Genomic DNA, 15,942 nt, shown 5'->3' on the forward strand with positions numbered 1-15,942 from the left:
GTTTTTGCGGAATAGAAGTAGAATTGTGACATGATCGTGTGGCACAGATGGACTGGCGGAACCCATCCACTAACCTGGTCCCAGATATATATGTGCTTTAGCAAACCCCTCTGTCTATACATGTATAATGATAATTCGTTGGCTTTATAAAGCGCTTTTCCAGGTGCTCAAAGTGCTTACATAGAAAGGGGAAAGCTCCACTTATCCACCGGCAATGTGAAGCACCCACTCGGGTGGTGCACGGCAACCATTCGTGCCAGAACGCGGAGACAACCATGATAACCAAAATATAGCTGTGACAGAATCATGACAACTGATAGTCGGAGGGAATTGGCTGAAGCATGTACGTGGTAGATTTTAGACCCCTCGATCTGGCACACTGCCACCACACACACACACACACACGCAACAACCAGGCAGTTGCCATGGTGACTGACCCTGATTCGCCTGGCTCGCTTGTGTTTTCCAGTTCAGCAGGGGCGAGGAGGAGAAGATCAAGCAGGCGGTGGGCACATTCTGCAGCAACCAGCCCTTCGCTCTGGAGCTCATCAAGAGCAGGCAGAAGAAGGACTCGCGCTTCACCTCCTTCATGCAGGTAAGTGGAGGAATGGAGGAGAGAAGAGGAGGACATGGCAGTGCTGGGACTGGAGTACACACGGGGCTATTGTGCACTGCCTGTTACTCGAGGTTTAGGCCAGGTATTTGACTGTAATTCACTTCTGCAGACTCTACAGTACAATGTCTGCGACAGGGTATGGGATGTTTGTGGGAAGCAAGAGGAGTTAAATGGTAGCATTTGAAAAATGATTTGTTGATTTTAAGTTCAAAGTTCAAATGAGTTTGACATAAATGACACATTTAAAACATAAGTTGTAGAAAGTAACCATGGAATATGATTTAGTCCTTCTGTAGCTCAGTTGGTAGAGCATGGCGCTTGTAACGCCAGGGTAGTGGGTTCAATCCCCGGGACCACCCATACGTAGAATGTATGCACACATGACTGTAAGTCGCTTTGGATAAAAGCGTCTGCTAAATGGCATATATTATTATTATTATTAGCTCTGTCAAAGCTAAAGTCACTGGTGGGCGAAGTATGTACATGAGCGAAAAGGATGCATCTTGCCTGTTTTGTTGCCCCTTTTCATCATTCCTGCGGCCTTTTTTCCTTGACTTCACTGTGCGTTTGCAGGAGGCTGAGAGTAACCGACTGTGTCGAAGACTCCAACTGAAGGATATCATTCCCGTGGAGATGCAGAGGCTCACCAAGTACCCTCTTCTACTGGAGAACATCGCCAAGTACACAGGTGGGCCACATGCACATTCCTTATACCTCTTTCACTCTATTAATCCAAGCTGTACTGGGCTGACTACACACCCACGGTAGTTGCTGGAACCGTGCTGGTGAGCCAACACAATGAGCTGCCAGCACAGTACGGTTCTGTTTGGCATGACAGTGTAAAAAGACTAGACTCTGACAATGAGTAATGATTGCGCTGGGCTCAAAGCAGACCAGGCCATCGCGGTGATGCAGGGCAGCGCACTTACAGCAGCGTTAATGATAGCAGTGTCCTTCCGCTGTGGTGCCCCAGTGACCGCCCTCTGTGCGTGTGTGTGTGTTGGGAGCTGCCAGCCCAGCTCATCACTGTGTATGCAATGGTAATAGTGATACATGTATGTCATGTCTAAACTAGGGCATTTTCAGTGACCCGGGAGAGCTGGCATTGCGCCAGCCTGTTAGCGAATTACAGCTGTGCTCTCGGTTAAACTGAGATTATTGTTTTGGCATTTTCCGTAGTCGGTAATGCCCGTTTTGTGAGATGTTCTCGAATGATTTGGTTCCCATCGTTTTTAATCTTGGCTGTGGTTTAGTTCTCCGGGCATAAAATGCACTGAACATAAAGTAGGTACCAGCTATTAGGAATGTTAATGCCCTCTACTTGGTCTTCATTTCCGAGTGATCGGCTGCTAATTGGGGCAGGAAAAGAGGCTGTTTTTTTTCTTCTGTTTTTCTCCACAAAATCTTCAGCTCTCTCGTAATTTAATTTCAGATGACACCGTGGAGAAAGATAAGGTAAAGAAGGCGGGCGACTGCTGCAGGAAGATCCTCAATCATGTCAACCAAGCGGTGAAGGAGTCTGAAAACAAGCAGGTGGGTGTGATTTAGCGTCATCTGGGAACGGAGGGGACGGCAGCACAGCCACATCTCTCTTATCTCATTTCACCCCTGCTCGGCCTACAGGGCCTCAGTCCCCCGAAAATATGTCCTCTCTTTTCTCCCACTGTTCCTCTGAGAGAATGCAGAGATGATGGATTGCAGGGAAAATATGGGGTTTGTGTCTGTTGTTTAGAGTGTAATAGTGCCTGTAGCAGCAGAGTATCCAGCTTACGCCTGTTTTTCTGTGTGCCTCTCTTTCTTGCTCTCTGTTTCTCCCTCTTTCTTTCCACAGAGGCTGGAGGACTACCAGAGGCGGTTAGACCTCTCGTCTCTGAAGCAGACAGAGAACCCCATGATTTCAGAGCTCAAGGTGAGGCGATCTATAAAGTGTTTTCTGCTCCTGCCCTCAAAAAGACTTCACAATACAGCTCTTTTAGTTTGCAGCCACAATTGTCTTTAAGCAACATTTTAGTTTGTTTTGGTTTCTGCAAGGGAGCCACTGCAGTTATAAAAGGGGAAATTATTTGTTTAAATGTCAGCTGCTAGTGCTCAAAATTTGACTAGATCATGCAGCTCTTTGGGGTGGAAGAGTATTTTTTTTCCAAAGTGAAAGCTAATAGGGATCTGACTAAACAACTAAGCCCAGCTAATCTGACCTATTGACCTTTCCACCCTACACTCTCAGAACCTGGACCTGACCAAGAAGAAGATGGTCCATGAGGGACCACTGTCATGGAAGGTCAACAAGGACAAGACTATTGGTATGCTTTTGACTTTATCAGGCATTTATGTGGATGAGTAGGACCAAGGAGGTTTTTCCTGACCAATGTGATCCAACTAGGGAAAACTCTTGGCCCTAGTTGTAGACTACAACTGCAAACAGCCTGGGCTAATTCAATGTCAGGTCATGTGGTCAGGAAAAACTCCATGATGTAATGGGAAAAATTATAAAAGAAACACCATTGTTGCCTAATGAGATATAATACTAATATAATTGTGACATCTATGTCCAGCGTAGTGTTCTATGTAATTCTGTGGTTAAATCTCCTCTTCTGGTCTCAGAGCTGTACACCCTGCTCCTGGAGGACATCCTGGTGCTGCTGCAGAAGCAGGACGAACGGCTCATCCTCAAGTGCCATAGCAAAAACCTGTCTGGCACCGCCGACACCAAGCACATCTTCAGCCCCATCATCAAGCTCAATGCGGTGCTGGTGCGCTCTGTGGCCACAGGTGAGTTGCCATAGAGATACAGTCATACCATTTGTTTCCCTGACAAAGATGGCCACCCTGTAGTCATGCTACCTGGAATGCAGATGTCCATTCTAGTGTTCTATTGAAATCTGTTAGAGTACCAGTTTTTTTGTTGTTGCTTTGGTTTGGGAAGAGTTGGACCACAGAGTGAAGGAAAAGCAGCCAAGTGCCAGAGAATGACAAGAGTGTGCAAAACTCACCAAGGCAAAGGGTGGCTGCTTTGAAGAATCTCAAACATCAAATATATTTTGATTTGTTTAACACTTTTATGGTTACTATATGATTCCATATGTGTTATTTTATAGTTTTGATGTCTTCACTATTATTCTACAATGTAGAAAATAGTACAAATAAAGAACCCCTGGAATGAGTCGGTGTGTGCAAACGTTTGACTGGTACTGTAGATCCAACCTTGTTAACACAGTGACTCCCAGCTGACATTACACCCTATCCCCCTATATAGTGGACTATTTTTGACCATAGCCCTATATGACTGTGGTCAAAAGTAGTGCACTATATAGGGGGATAGGGTGTAATGTGAGGCACAGTCAGGAGTACCCTATTTTCCTGCTATTCCCTCTCCCAACAGACAACAAGTCGTTCTTTGTTCTCTCAATGTCGGACAACGGGGCCCAAATCTACGAGCTGATGGCCCAGACCGTATCAGAGCAGAGAATGTGAGTCCTCCTGACACTGTGGTTTAGTCATTATAGCCACAACTTTAAAACCTCATTCAGTTTAGCTTAATTCACTGTAGTAGGTAGAAGTTAACCCTAACCACTGATACAGGGTCAGATCTTTTTCTTACCTGTCTTAATAGTGAAGGTTAGCAATGGAGGTAGGGTTATCTGATCCTAGGTCTAGTAAGGAACACCTTTTACCCACAGTCTACTCACCTCTGTCACTGTGTGTCTGTATCTGTTTTTATCTTTGTCGTCTGTCTGTGTGTTGTCATCTTCCCTCCACCAGGTGGCAGCGGCAGATCACCCAGAGAGCGGACGCCATGAAAGTGAAGCCGAACAGCGTCATCCCCTTACCTCAAACGGAGTACGTTCCTCCTCTCAGTATAAAACTTCTTTGGTGTCTTTGGTTTTATTAATCAGCAAATGTATTTTATGATGACCATGAACTTGCTTCTCCTAATACTGACTGTGTTCTCTCCCACCATGTCAGTGGAGAGAGAGACGGTGTGGAGATCATCACTGCAGGCATAGCCCAACTCAGTAAGGACCCGGACCGCATCTCCTCTGGAAGCAGCCAGTCTATAGGTATCTAAACTAGCACCCCATCTCTCCATGTTCCCCCATCTATAGGGATATTTGAGAACTTCTTCAGCAGCAGTTAGGGACATTGTGTAATGTGCAGTGGAAGCTGATGTCACTTTAGAACACATGAAAGGCGTTTTTCAATGGCTGGACTGGAATGTATGAAACAGAGTCCATGTCTTTTGATACCTTACCATTTATTCCATTCCAGCTATTACGTTCCCGCCTCCACTAGTAACATGCTCCAGTAGAATCCATCTAGATTGACTGAATGCACATCAAGGTCTCTTTGTTCGCTCCCCAGATAAAGAGGGCTGCGCTGCGTCTGGAGGCGAGATGCAGACCTCTCTCCCAGATGCCAACCCATTTGAAGGACTCAAGCCGGAAGAGGAGCCCAACCGGGATGAGGGGCTTTACGGGGATCCGGACCTTGCAGATAGGCTGCCCTTCCGCATGGCCGTAGAAGGGCTCAGCGAATCGGACAGTGTGGGCTTCAGTCCTTCGAGAGCTGACGATGCCTTAAAGACATGTGAGTGAAAGGACATCTGCCTCAATTGCCTAGGTCTCAAGTCTGGAGTGGGTTAAGACTTTTCTGACCAGAAAAAAATATAGTTAGTTTTATGAACCATGTCAGGGATAGCTTTCCACCCTAAACACACATTGCATTATAGATTTTATGTGGGTGGGAATCGATTCATTTAAAATGTCACACACACACTCCTCCATTGGTCTTAACCGTATCTTTGTCCTCTAGTGTCAGCGCTGAAGCAAGTCCTTGTGACCCAGCTCATGTCACAGGAGGACGGCGAAGGCGCCGGGCGCTCCTCCGCAGGGGGCGGGCGTCTTCTCAGGACCACGTCCCTGAGGACCCCCGTGGACAGCCGGGCCCGGGTGGCGGTTCAGAACGGCTCAGGGAGGTGCACCCAGGCAAGCCACCCTGAGGACCCGGCTCAGGACCTGGTGTCTGGGGACACGGGCTTCTTTGAGTCCCCCGAGGATTATGGTAAACTTGCAGTGTGTGTGTGAGAGAGCAGTGTTTTTTATCCTGGTCTTGGGGACCCATGGGGTTGCAAATTTGTGAACGACCGGCTCGATTCGGTCTTGCGTAGCAAATTTTGAAATAGTGTTTTTTACATTGGATAAAAGTAGAGACTTAGAGCTAGAAAATGGTATTACATACACTACAGTTGAGGAACAATGGGAAATAAATTCTGCTTTGAAAGTTGATAAAGTTGTAACCTCACTTTTGAGAAAATGGTACTACTACTGGAGATACACATTCAGCATCATTCACACCCTCTTAAGCTATAGCCCCACCCATTGCTTTAATGGTTGATCTAAGTGTTCTGTCCTAACAGCAGTCAAGCACCCAAGCTAACATTGGCTAGCTTGCAGGCTACTTCCAGACAAAAATGTGAGAACAGCTCACTGACCATTTTACTTGCCCTAGCAGAGCTGGTTAGGCTGTTTTTATGTTTTCCAAAGCGTTGGTGACAGCAACTGTGCTGCGGGCAACAATTTTATACTTTTTTTACCAATGTTTACTGACACTGGCCAAGAACGGTGAGCAAAAATCCCAGAACCACATGGGGGGACCTAGTGAATGACGTGCAGAGAGCTGGGACCAAAGTAACAAAGCCTACCATCAGTAACACACTACGCTGCCAAAAACTCAAATCCTGCAGTGCCAGACATGCACCCTGCTTAAGCCAGTACATGTCCAGGCCCATCTGAAGTTTGCTAGAGAGCATTTGGATGATCCAGAAGAAGATTGGGAGAATGTCATATGGTCCGATGAAACCAAAATATAACTTTTTGGTGAAAACTCAACTCGTTGTGTTTGGAGGACAAAGAATGCTGAGTTGCATCCAAAGAACACCATACCTACTGTGAAGCATGGGGGTGGAAACATCATGCTTTGGGGCTGTTTTTCTGCAAAGGGACCAGGACGACTGATCCGTGTAAAGGAAAGAATGAATGGGGCCATGTATCGTGAGATTTTGAGTGAAAACCTCCTTCCATCAGCAAGGGTATTGAAGATGAAACGTGGCTGGGTCTTTCAGCATGACAATGATCCCAAACACACTGCCCGGGCAACAAAGGAGTGGCTTCGTAAGAAGCATTTCAAGGTCCTGGAGTGGCCTAGCCAGTCTCCAGATCTCAACCCCATAGAAAATCTTTGGAGGGAGTTGGAAGTCCGTGTTGCCCAGCAACAGCCCCAAAACATCACTGCTCTGGAAGAGATCTGCATGGAGGAATGGGCCAAAATACCAGCAACAGTGTGTGAAAACCTTGTGAAGACTTACAGAAAACATTTGACCTCTGTCATTGCCAACAAAGGGTATATAACAAAGTATTGAGAAACTTTTGTTATTGACCAAATACTTATTTTCCACCATAATTTGCAAATAAATTAATAAAAAATCCTACAATGTGATTTTCTGGATTTTTTTTCTTCCATTTTGTCTGTGATAGTTGAAGTGTACCTATGATGACAATTACAGGCCTCATCTTTTTAAGTGGGAGAACTTGCACAATTGGTGGCTGACTAAATACTTTTTTGCCCCACTGTATATATATTTTTTAAAGCAGCGTTAGACAGGATTACCTACGCATACCGACCAGCTCAAATAGACAGAAGCGTGCTACAAGGCAGACAAATCCAAACTCATCTCTCGGCATGTCCAGCCAGTCCAATCATTACCTCAGCCTATCATTGCTAGCGGGAACGTTGCTTACTTTTTCTGTGGCTATACCAACTAAGCTCGTAATTTAACAATTCTATTCATATTTACAGATGGCATACTAGTTTGTTATTAAGGCACATAAAAGTTCACATTTCAGCCCAAAAATGCATGAAGTAGTGATGCGCGACATACGCCTTGTGTTTTGTAACAAGTCACATTTTTGTTCTAGCTCAACACCAACCCACCTGATTCAGTTCCTAATCAGTTGGACCTTGTTGCGTCTTCCAGCAGGGTACTTAGTCTTGGAGGGCTACGGGGGCTCGGGGGAGAGCAGCACGGACGACGACCTCCAGGCCACGGGGAAGCAGCTGAGCGCCTCGCGGGGCTGCGGGGCAGGAGACTCTGGGATCAGCCTGAGATTCTCCTCTGCCTCACAGGCAGGCAGCATCTCCAGCTTCAGCCGACAGGTCCTGTCCCACATCCGCAACCTGCAGACCAACCTCAACCACCTCAAGGTACATGGATGGATGGATGGATGGATGGATGGATGGATGGATGGATGGATCGTTGGATGGTTGACTAATTGATTCATTTGTTGACGTTGGTCGACTGAGTGGTTGACTGACTGACTGGTTGGTTGATTAACCCTCTAAAGTCTGAGCCCTGTTTAAGCCGGGGAATATGAAACATTGAATTTGGCATTACTGCTATTAGCCAATAGAAACGCATTGAATAACAGTCCCCCAAAAAAATAAGAAGGAAGTTTGATCTGAAGTGTCTGTCCTTTCTTTATCTGAGAGATATAAGAAATATCAGGAAATTATTGTAAAACATTTTTTACATGTATTTATCCCCATATTTTAGGTAATAAACTACCTCCATATATACTTCCATTCTTCTTAACTGGTATCAGGGAAATCAGATTAGTCTTGAGGCTTGTGGGCATCCTAGACCAAAACAGAGCGGGCCAATGTGTTCGTGAGAGTCATCTTTCAATAGAGTGTTCATAATGTATGCCACGCTGTTCGGATGCTACAGGCATTTTTGTGAGAAGACAGATTTTTTTTCGCCCCGGGATGTCTCATGTTCTGATAATCATTGCTTTAGCTCTGCCACCTTTCTCACGCAGATTCAGAAGGGTGGATTGAGATGCAGCCCATGCAACAAAAAAAAACATCTCTCTAGCTTAAACAGACCGATTTTGATGGGGATTTTTGTGTTATGTTAATTTGATTTCCGCGGTGCCACGGAAATTGTAGGCTAAGGGTTCATTAGTAAATATGACTTTAGTGCATATCAAATCTGATTGCAGACTGATCCCTGCTTGTTTGTTTTCTCTCAGGAGGTAGAGGCCAAGTATCACAGTCTACTACGCCAAAGGCCGGCCAGGTTATCAACAGACATGGATGATAACAAAGGTAACATGGCTGTAGTCTTACTGATTCCTTTTCTCCCTTTCAGTGTCTCAGTATTTATTAGAAAACCCAAGAGCATGCGAGGTGTGACAGCTGAGTTATTGTTTATGGTCTGACTGCCCTGGCCTTTTCTGTTATTATCTTGTTCCTAGATAAGAGATAGTCACGGAAATCCCATTCCTCCCCGGCCCCTGCATCAAGGCCGTAAGGGAGGACGTGAAGATGGAAGAGTTTATTTCTGCCTCCCTGCTGTCTCGTTGACCTGGATGTCCTCTATTAGCTTGTCCATTCAACTGCTGAGTACCCTCTTCCTCCTCCTACCATGGTTCTCCCCGAGAGACTGAGCATGAGCGAGAGACAGTTGGAGGAAGGGTGGTTTCTTTGGATCCCCGCCCCCCTGCTCCATCCGTCAGCACAAGGCAATCAAGGAAGAGGGACTGTCCCGAACCTGCCCCCCCCCCACTGCTGCGTGTCCCCACTCCAATGGCGGTGGGTCGCCCAGTGTCTCCCCTCCTTTCTCTCTACTCCTAGTCATCCCTGCAAGAAAGAACTATACCAAAATGTACAAAGCTGTGTGTTTAGGATATATATTATACACAAAAAAAAGCGAGAAGAAAAAGGAACATTTTAAAATAATGTATTACGTTTTTTTGTTTTTAATCCCAAGATGTATTTATTTTCTCTTGTGTTTTCCCATGTTGCTTGCATGCTTTTTTTGGCCATTTGGACCTCCTTTTAGGCTGCTCCACCCACGTCGGTGCACACGCTATCCTATCCTTAATGAACACAGGAAGAATATGCTTGGACTGAGAGGGCATAGAGTTGCACTTTGCGTGGAGCCCCCATAGGATGGCGTTTAAGCAGCATGCCAAAGTCAGGGGCTCTGCCCTGGTCCTCAGTGCATTTCTACACCTGACTAAAACGCACCCCCCCACTCCTGTTGGTAATAATGCCTGGTTTCCCCCTCTGTGCTGCCCATGCTACTGCTGATGTGCCAGTGATCTGACAATTCTAGCTGATAATGTCACAAAGTTCACACATTTATAAATGATCAAGTTGGAAGGTTATGCATAACTTTAATAAAAAATGCCATGACATTTCTAAAACTCAACACGGTTTATTCCTTTAGTCCTGTTCTTTTTGCTTAGCCCCCCCCCCCCCCCCAATGTGGCTTTGTGGTGGGGATAGACTTTAACTGTTCTCACCTTTTCTTACTTCTGATCCTGTAGATGAATCACTACAACTATTTGATAAACAAGGAGACAAGATGGGACAGAAAGTTAATGTAACTGTTTTTTCAGCACCATTTTCCATGAGTGTGAGCTAACTATTGGAGGAACATGGAGTTAGCCTACTCATAAAATGTAACCGTCATAGTAAATGTACAGCTTTTTCTCTACAGTTTTGACCAATACTGACCAATCAGGTAGGTAGTGAACAAAATATTGTGGCCTATGAGTTTGACAATGTAGGAACATTTTGCTAAGCTTTTGTTAGGTAACTGTAAATTCATTTTGACCCATATACAGTAGTTTTGTATTTCACAGATGTCAACTGTTTTTACATGGAATGGATTCAGCAATACCATCACTTAATTCATCAAGAACAAGGCAATCATGTTGTCCTTTTCCTCCTATAGGAAGATTCATTCACTTGACATACACCAGTAGGGGCCAGGCTTTTACCATCTACCAGATAGACATGAGCAGGACCCACCCTGAAACATGCAATGACATCAGTGTTTTGTCAGTGTGCTGCTAAATGTGTTTCTAGTCTGTTATTATCTGATTCAGCTCAACATATCTCATTAAAAATGTTCTTCGGGCATCGGTCTGAAAGCCTAGCTACTGTCAAAGGTTGATAGCTAAATATACCTGAGAGAAAATGACATTGTATCCTATTACTGCAAAGCAATGTCTGAAGAATAACTAAATCTGCTTTGGAATTTGATTTATGTAGTTATCAAGAGTTTTGAGTTAAGTCTAGACTTCTTGACAGTGTGTGCTGTGCACATTACTTGATTTTTTTACACTCTTGCTGGAGAGGAAACAGAAGCCTCTTAATTAACCTATAATTACTTATTCTCCTTTGAGTGACACATCTCCTGCCTCTCCTGAAGATGTTCTGCAATGAAATGAAGACCGAGAAAAGAGAGGGATGGTAATTGATTGTCACATTTTCCACATGAACATGTCAATTACCTAATTTGAAGTTCTAGACAAAGGAGTGCACTGTCACATCTCAGGAGGGTCACTTCAGTTTGAGCTACCGACAAGCCATTGTTTTTCTCATTTTGCCTCTTGGCATATTATTAAGTTATTGTGCCAATGTATAAGATGGAAATAGAATCTCTGATCTAAGTAAAGGTGTGTTGATCTCGTCAAGTGACCGTTTCTTCTTGCCAATAATATACAATTGTATTTTCAATGTCATTTCCATGCACCACCTTTGCTGCATCAGTTACAAAAAAGTGCCCTTTTCCTGCGAGGTGTATTACAAGGAGATTTGTGTCTCGTTGAGACACACGTCTTCACGATTTTCATGCAATTTTCTGTTGCTTGATGCTCAGTTTCACCTAGAAGTGTTGCCTGTTTGTGATATTGCGCGTAATAATGGTGCTTTAAGTGTGACTTAATTCTAAGATAAGGATGTTTTGACGATATGACTCGCTTCACAGGAGACTCGTGCGTGCATGCTTCCACCTGGAGTGAAGCAATTTTCACTCAGGCAACTGAATATTATAGATGCGTACATACCCACAGAATACGCAAAGACACACGCAAGTGTTTTCCACTGAGGCTGATCTTGATGTGACGTTGTTCATTGTCACTTTACGATGACAACTTTCACTATTGCATACATGTAGCAATCAGCCACTAAGACCTTATTCTAAAGAATTCATCGCACTTTTTGTTTTGCCTATAAACTATAACACGTTTTTGTATTATTTGAATGACTTGAATCTGGTAGAACAGTGCTCATCAGGGACAATATTTAGTAACCCATCCAAGATGAAAGCTGCTCACACAATTGACTGCTGTCAGAAATTGAAATGAAGGTTTTAAATGAATCAGCCACTTAGATGGTCGTTAATGGTACACTGCCTTTGTTTAATGAGCTGTGGCTCTTTTTGGAGTGTTTGTCTTGTTTCTCTACATATACACTGGACAAAAATATAAAGTTACAATTCATATAATTTATATTTCAATTGATATAAATTCATTACACCCTATAATCAATGGGTTTCACATGACTGGGAATACAGATATGCGTCACCTTTTCTGTTTTTTAAGTATGGGCGTGGAAAACCAGTCAGTATCTGGTGTGACCACCATTTGGCTCATGCAGAGCAACACATCTCTTTCGTATACAGTTGATCAGGCTGTTGATTGTGGCCTGTGGAATGTTGTCCCACTCCTCTTTAATGGCTGTGCGAAGTTGTTGGATATTGGCGGGAACTGGAACGTGCCGTCGTACACGTCGATTCAGAGCATCGCCAACATGCTTAATGGGTGACATGTATGGTGAGTATGTGGGCCATGGAAGAACTGGGACATTTTCAGTTTTCAGGAATTGTGTACAGATTAGGATTGAATATTTTCCCAGTATTTTACAAATGATCCATCCTGAGAATAAATCACTTTTGTCCCATGTAACCCAGTATTGCCTGCCGAAACTGGAAATGTCATTCAAAAGCATTATGAAGCATATAAATAGGCCTATGTCCGGATTTGATTAGAGCTTTAATCAAAAAATTCAAGCCTGATGCTACCTCTGCCTGATGAGCCATACATTAAATACATTTTATGAGTCCAAGCCCAAAGAAGACAATGCTTGTGCTGTTATCCAATACATATGTGATATACTGCAGGCTACTGCACATTATGCACGACAGAAGCCCATAGATGTAGCTAGCTATATGCTCTCTTGGGTCTCTTGTTCAGACACTGGATGAATCTCTTTTCTGTTTCTGCTGTATATATTTTTTTTACCGTTCACTAGTACTTCATACGACCCCTCCCTGAGTTGATCAGTGCATATGCTCAGCATCCAAGTGCTAGCTGAGTTGTTTGGGTAGGAAAGGACGTGTACGGTTTGTCCTTGGATGATGTCGGGCATGTCAGAGGCATGTGTGTCGTCGTGGTGTTTTGCTGTCAACCCTTTGGCTTGTTTTCTTACTATGACATTTTGTACCACATTGGGGTTTGAGCAGTTGTTTTCATGGTGGGTGGACAAGCTGTACAGGAGAACTGTTAAGTCCGTCTGTTGGATTATTCCGCCATGCCAACACTGCTCTCCATGGTTATTCGCCATCCATCGCAGCCTTTTTTTAGGAGACTTTTGGCAATTTCCACAGCTTTGCCATTGCTTTGGCTGTGATACGGTTTCTAAAGTCCCACTCATCAGCACGTTTTTGAAAATCCATTCCGGAGAAGGGGGGGGGGCATTATCAGAAACAACAGTGTGGGCAACGCCATGTCTGCTGAACTGCTTTTTGTAGCATTCAATGATGGTGTCAGTCAACTCGTCGAGCTCCCACTAGTCATAGTAATAATCCACCACGATGATGTGGTTGCTTTTGTTGACTGTGTGCAAGTCCATCCCGACCTTGGGCTATGGGATGGGAGGGATTTGCTGGGGGATGAGGATCTTCTTTTGTTCTCACTTATGGATGGAGTTGCAGGCGGGACATTTGCTGATAACGATCTTTACGTCCTCTGTAATCCTTGGCCAGAAAACCGCAACCAAGTCCAGAGTGGATTTTGTTGAGAAATTCAGTGCGCATGAAGACCCTGTTTCCTTTGAATATCAATCAGTTTTCTGTGGTGAGCTCCTCTTTTGTATGTCCAGAAATCTTTCAGTGTGTGACTCACAGCCTCTTTGGTTCCAGGCCAGCCGTGGTTTATTTGTGCGCCCAGAGCCTGAAACAGTGGGTCCTGGGAGGAGTGTGATTGACTTCATTGTCTTAGTTGAGATGTTGACATCACTGGTCTGATCCACTTGTTCCAGGTCAGTTGTGGCCAGGCCCATAGCGTAGACCATGGCTGGTGTTTGCATTTGTCTGTGCTCTGTGGTTAATTGAGCTTTTCTGGACAGGAAGTCCGCTACATGTAGTTCTTTGCCTTGTTTGTATTGCACGTGGAGTTGGTATCTTTGTAGCCTTAGTGCTATGGTGCTGTCGCTTTGATGCTGCGGGTAGGTGACTTCTTGAAGATTGTCTCCAGTGGTTTGTGGTTGTTTGTGGTCGCTGTGTGTTGTTATGAACTCTCTGCCATGCAGATACTGGTCAAACTTGTCACATGCAAAAACAATGGAGAGAGTATTTCTCAATCTGTGCATGTCTTTGTTCTGAGTCAATGTACTGGAGGCAAATGCAACAAGTTGTCCTTTCTGCGCCCAAACCTGCGCCCAAACCTGTCTCGCTGGCATCACACTGCAGTATGACTTTAACATTCAGGTCTTACTATTTGAGCACTGGGTGTTGTGGGACTAACTGTTTGATAGTCTCAACTGCTGTGTCATGCTGTGGTAGCCATGTCCATACAATGTCCGTGTCAGTCAGTCTTCTGAGCGGCTCGCACATATCAGATAGGCTTGGCATGAATTTGTCGATAGTTCACAAACCCCAACAGCCGCTGTAGTGACTTGACATCGGTCGGTGTACCCATGTTCTGAATGGCTGTTATTTTCTCTGGGTCAGGGCGAAGGCCCTCTCTGGTGAGAAGATGACCCATGTATGTCACACTTGGTAGCTTCAGGTTGACATCTCTTTTCTTCTCCTGTCAAAATCTGCCATCTGTGTGTCTCGCAAATGCATTGAGTAGAATGTCATCTGCAATCACATTCACTCCTTTTCGTCCCTGTAGCGCTTCACAGCGTGTGCACTGGTATTCTTCTGCTGCTGGCGTGATTCCAAATGGCATTCTCAGCCATCTATACCTGTCTACAGGTGTCCAGCATGTTGTTAGATAGCTGCTCACTTCATCAAGTTTGACTTGCCAATGTCCATCTTTGGCATCGAGTACTGAAAAAACCTTTGCGTTGGATATTTCTGGTAGAATATTTTCTATTGTGGGCATCTGGATGTGTGATCTCAGTAAGGCTTTGTTGTGTGCACTGGGGTCCATGCATATTCGTAGGTTCAGGTTTTTCAATGACAACCATGTTGCTGATCCACATTGTTGGCTCTGTGACTTTTGTGATGTCTGCACTGTCCATTGAATGTATGGCCTTTAAGATCCTTTCCTTCACAGGTATCCGTCTTGGTAGTTGCTGCACTGCACAGGCCGGGCGGCATTGTCTACTTCTAGGTGTAGCTCTCCATGAAGGAAGCCAAGCCCATCAAACATGTCCCTGTACTTGGAGATGATCTCAGTTGTTATGATGACCTCAGTGGATGTGATGCTTGGGGTGATCTGCTTTGAGATAGGATTGTCCTATTGGATTTGTCAGTGTGCCATCATATAGCTTGTGGGTAGCTTTGCTGGGTAGGACAACTGTATTGCCATCTTGTATGACTCACTGTAGGTCCCCATAGATTATGACATTCACTGTTGATCCTGTGTCTAGTTGACATTTAATTGTATGGCTGGAGTCATACTGTATGCCAATTGCTCATCACTGAGTGGAGCTAGCTTAAGGTTAATGAATAACCTGCGAGATGTACCCCATTGCATCTGTTTGGTCATCTGACTCGTTATCTTCCTCTAATAGATTGAGTTGAAGTTTGTGTTGTCTGTTTACGAACATATGTTTGGCCTTTTGATTCTGACGTCACTCACTGGTTCATCTCCACCAATTTTCCTGATTTGCATTGGTGCTTGTTCACTTGAACGACATGTCTATGGCTTTGTTCAGTGTACGGTTTGGTTCTCTGAGCATGTCACAGACGTCTGCTACTTCCTCAGATTTGCAGTGTACTGCTCTGATGTTTCACGTTGACTTTGTTGACAAGCATTAAACATGTACCTCTTGTAGATCACGTTCCTGGAAGGCTCCAAGTGTTTCTGTAGCGCCTCTATAATTTTTAACGGGTCAGTTCTCTGCTTCAGGCATTCGTTTTGTATCACGGTTAGAAAAGTTGCTATGCAGACTTTTTCTTCCTTTTTGTCCAGACCGGTAGCCATCTTACAGTTTGCCCATTTTTTTTCCGAATAAATGTCCAGTTG

The 15,942-nt window shown here is 44.5% G+C and overlaps 1 protein-coding gene across 4 annotated transcripts in view; it reads left to right on the plus strand.

Annotated features, from left to right (window-relative positions):
- The window catches only part of LOC124005077 (rho guanine nucleotide exchange factor 12-like), a 72,223-nt gene extending 61,070 nt beyond the window's left edge, over positions 1-11,153 (plus strand). For all 4 annotated transcript variants that reach the window (XM_046313999.1, XM_046314001.1, XM_046314000.1 and 1 more), the window contains 14 exons: positions 470-595; positions 1,190-1,304; positions 2,049-2,149; positions 2,448-2,525; positions 2,841-2,916; positions 3,218-3,385; positions 3,996-4,083; positions 4,376-4,453; positions 4,580-4,674; positions 4,976-5,200; positions 5,426-5,674; positions 7,647-7,873; positions 8,701-8,776; positions 8,926-11,153. In XM_046313999.1, coding sequence (XP_046169955.1) covers positions 470-595; positions 1,190-1,304; positions 2,049-2,149; positions 2,448-2,525; positions 2,841-2,916; positions 3,218-3,385; positions 3,996-4,083; positions 4,376-4,453; positions 4,580-4,674; positions 4,976-5,200; positions 5,426-5,674; positions 7,647-7,873; positions 8,701-8,776; positions 8,926-8,936 — 1,713 coding nt within the window. In that variant the 3' untranslated portion in view covers positions 8,937-11,153. The remainder of the gene's footprint in view (positions 1-469; positions 596-1,189; positions 1,305-2,048; positions 2,150-2,447; positions 2,526-2,840; positions 2,917-3,217; positions 3,386-3,995; positions 4,084-4,375; positions 4,454-4,579; positions 4,675-4,975; positions 5,201-5,425; positions 5,675-7,646; positions 7,874-8,700; positions 8,777-8,925) is intronic.
- The last annotated feature ends 4,789 nt before the right edge of the window (positions 11,154-15,942 follow it).

This window comes from Oncorhynchus gorbuscha, linkage group LG19, assembly GCF_021184085.1.
Source record: "Oncorhynchus gorbuscha isolate QuinsamMale2020 ecotype Even-year linkage group LG19, OgorEven_v1.0, whole genome shotgun sequence".
NCBI classification, from domain to species: domain Eukaryota; kingdom Metazoa; phylum Chordata; class Actinopteri; order Salmoniformes; family Salmonidae; genus Oncorhynchus; species Oncorhynchus gorbuscha.